This window comes from Apiospora marii, assembly GCF_038362585.1.
Source record: "Apiospora marii strain CBS 49790 chromosome Unknown utg000003l_segment0_segment0, whole genome shotgun sequence".
In the NCBI taxonomy this organism is placed as follows: domain Eukaryota; kingdom Fungi; phylum Ascomycota; class Sordariomycetes; order Amphisphaeriales; family Apiosporaceae; genus Apiospora; species Apiospora marii.
Window position 1 is genome coordinate 6,218,066 of NW_027117374.1, and position 3,708 is coordinate 6,221,773.

General features: G+C 50.4%; 1 protein-coding gene across 1 annotated transcript; it reads left to right on the forward strand.

Moving 5' to 3' along the window:
* Positions 1–1,049: 1,049 nt before the first annotated feature.
* On the forward strand, positions 1,050–2,351 carry PG985_005488 (uncharacterized protein; the record flags this gene model as incomplete). The annotated part of the gene is made up of 2 exons (XM_066825257.1): positions 1,050–1,851; positions 1,918–2,351. 2 exons carry the CDS (start codon positions 1,050–1,052, stop codon positions 2,349–2,351), a joined length of 1,236 nt encoding a protein of 411 aa, XP_066688417.1.
* Positions 2,352–3,708: the final 1,357 nt, after the last annotated feature.

Consider the following 3,708-nt stretch of genomic DNA (forward strand, 5'->3'; position numbering starts at 1 on the left):
TTACCTCAAAATGGTATACAAATTCTGCCTGAAATCGTATAGCCTAGGTCCGCCAGGACTGGATAAAGAAATACTGGCCCCTTGTATGTGAATTTATTCGTGAGCTTCAGCAGATAAGAGTAGAATTAATACTAGCAGCCACGACTTTTGTCGGAAGCTAGCATACTAAGTATAGAAATTAATGATTCTATCAGAACAGAATTTAGAATACACTTGCTAGTGTCATTCGACGAGGACTTCTGGCAGCAATTCGCGGGGCCAGGTGTTCTCCAAAATGTCCTCCCCAACGTAACAGATGATTTGTGGGCTAGGTATTCACATATACTATCGCCAAGTAAGGATCACTGAAAAGCTGTTGGCCGGCGAGGACGCCTATGGTTTCCTCGGGCGACACCGTTCGAGTATCAGCTGCGTGTCCTGGGGGAAAGGGGCGAAGCGCAGCTGCGCAAGCTGGTGAGGAATTTCCGCCATTGACTGGAGTATGAGTCAGGGGGAAATGACAGGAAGAGGCGATATCAATGCGGGCGAAAGGACAAAAAGGCTGGAGGTCCCGGGACTATGCTGTAATTGGTCGTCCTTGGCTACCTCCCAAGTCGCGTCCTGCTGCCTTTTGCGACAAGCTGTGGGTGCCATGATCTAGACGTAGTCACGTATAGTTAAGTACCCCAAGCTTATACACCCGCCCAAACCCCCAGAGCTTTCAAAGTAACACTACCATCTTGCGACTGACGCTTTTTCGACTTGGCCAGCTACTCCTTGTTCCGGCAGCTCATCGACCCAGAAGATCCCGACGAACTGTTCGCGCGGTTTGACATCATCACCCCAACCTCCGTTGTACACCAACCATCTCGCCGTCTGTCGCCCTCTCACGCTTAGAACCGTCGCCCTCTGTACCTCCACTGTAATCTAGAAGTAGCTCTACGCGGCCTAGTCGCGTGACCGAACGTTACAGCAAACTGGCCTTGCTATACTCTAATCCCGCCCAATCTCTGGAGGCGCCTCGGCTAGGATCGCAGTCGCCGGCGTCTGACAAGCTTAATAACAGTGACATGTACGAAAACGCGCGAAGGAGGAGGCAGAACGAACCACCCTTCAGTGCTACTTCTAATCCTAGATATTCGGTTCATGATGCCAATGCGCAACGAAGGTTGTATGGTGCCGGCACAGGCGCAGACGCGTCAGACAGGTATCGGCCTGCGCCCCTCAGCACGTCCCCATCGACGGCTCAAGGCATGGGCGGGACGGCTGCCTACAGCGATCACTATCAGGAGCCGGCTGCGGTATTCTCGACCGCGATGCCACAGAGCATAATGCCATACCAGTCCGAATATGGGCAGGATACACGACAAACACAAAATCTTAACGTGTACAATCCCTCTCTGATGTACAACGTCCCGCAGACGAGCGCGCAGAACACCGTTTACGATACGAGTCAACAATTCCCGTCTTGGCAACCTGCAGCTCTGCAGATGATGCCGACGGATGTGGCCGCGTCTTATTTCCCGAGCCAGCCAACCAACGCAGGTGCGGCGCCTGTCATCCAGGCCCAAGCAACGTCTTCGAGCACTTTGGGGGTATATCAACAAATCCCGGCAGACCAGCGCGTAATGCTTCACCAATACCCGAACAGCATTTTGTCAATGAGCGGAATGTCACAGCAAGCTACCGCGCCAGACCAGGTCATGGAGGGGCAGGACTATTCTAATTCTACAGAAATGGGTGAAGCCTACGAGCAGTACCAGACGGCCTTGAGGGAAATTTTTACCAACATCCGCAAAGGCGTCTTGGTTTCGGCTAGCGAATCGCTCTTAACTGTTTCCGACTGGTTGCTCTCCAAGGTGGCCGAATTGGGTACGTTTTGAGGGTCCATCCTGTGGCACGCAGCACCTTATGCTAACCAAATAATATTCTCTTCAGGTCTAGCTGCCGATAATCCCCAATTACACCATGACCGCATCAAGCTCTGGCATGACTTCAACCATGCATGGCTAGCTCTACTACAGAAGCAAAAAGACATGGTTGCTTCAGGTATTCCATCCCAGAGAGGCCAAACACTGGTGAGCGAGGAGAACCTGAAGAAAATGGGAAAAGAGATTGTGCGGCTCTGTGACGTCATTGAGCGACATGGCCTTGTCGACTATGAGTACGGCGTCTGGGAAGAACCCATCATTGAGAGTATATATTATCCCTACAGGCGGTACCCCTGCTCCTCCCCTAACGACTTGGTGGCTGACTTGGAGATAGTTCTTACGGAATGTCTTGGCTTTTACGAGAATGCAGACGGGGCCGTCGGGACGAGTGCCGCATCCCTTGCGAACGCTTCCACCTCGAGCCACCATAACTCGAGATAATTGCTTTTGCGGGGATGGGTACTATGTCACCAACTCGCATACGATGGTTGGGTGACCGTATTGTGTCAGTGTCAGCAGCAACCATTAAAGCTGACGGCCCTATCAGAAAAAAAGGGGGGCAAGAATACTCCATCTACAATATTACAACATTGTCAATATTCTTTGAAATACGACGCTGCTGAGCTAGCCCCGGAAGTCCCGTAGAATCATTCATCATAGAGGGTACGATTAGGTGTGTATGTACAGTATCTCGCTACAGGACCTGCCACGAACCGTGCTACCAGAGGTCCGTGGAATCTTTCTCAAGATGTACTCAGAAAGAGAGTGGGATGAACAAATGGAGCTTCTCCAGAAGCGAGGCAGACCGTCCAAAAGGCGAAGATTTGGGGTTAGCTAGGTCCTGTTCGGCTATTATTGTCAAATCGTTTCATAAGCTCGGCTCTCGTGCTTTCATCAGCCGTCAATTGGAAAGTAGTGCTCAAGAAGTATTGGTACTCTATTTTTACCATTTATATCATGTAAATGACATCAACTGTGCCACTGAAGCTGTAAACTGGGTTCTTCCGGGAGATCGGATTTTCTGACATTTCATTAGCCTCCTAGTTTAGTTTGGGCAACTTTACGGATAGGGTACCGTGGACTCAATTCTCTTCTCCTTGCCCACCAGGTCTTTAGGCTGGACATGGCATGCAAGGGAACTAAATCGGCCCCATCGACGAATTGGAGAGTCGGTATTCCTGGCTGAGTGACGCGTAACCTGTCCATTTTCCACGTTCGGTATCCAGCAACCGACAACTCCGCTCGAGACTATATGGTATCGGTTGGACGATTTTGGAATAACTCTAGACATAATAAATTAGAAAGTACGAAAGCACGAAAGCACTCAGGAAGAGAGTTGAACGCAAGAATATGGTAGCGACGAACCGGGACCACCCATATCGGCGACGAGCACCTTGGATACTGGGCATTTCTCCGTCTCCGCCGGTTTTCTGATAGACTGCTGCACCGGAGCTTCATTGTTCGGGTGACTTGGATGGACTAGAGCCAAGTTCGGGAACAATTGCCCATCGATCGGCTGTGACGCTCTGGAGAAGGATGATCAACTTTTGTTATTGGTGAGTCGGCATGATGGCGGCTTACTGGTTGTCTGTACTTCAATAGAGACAAGCGAACGAATGCGCCGCTGTTTTGCGGATGATGATGGCTTGGTTACAATATCTATTTATACGCTTCGATAAGTATGACGCTTGATGCTTGATCAACAAAACGAAACGCGACTGGAATCTGGACATCAATACCGCCGGATGCTGCTTTCCGCTTCACGCCACGGTTCATTTTGCCTGGAAGAGTAATTGGA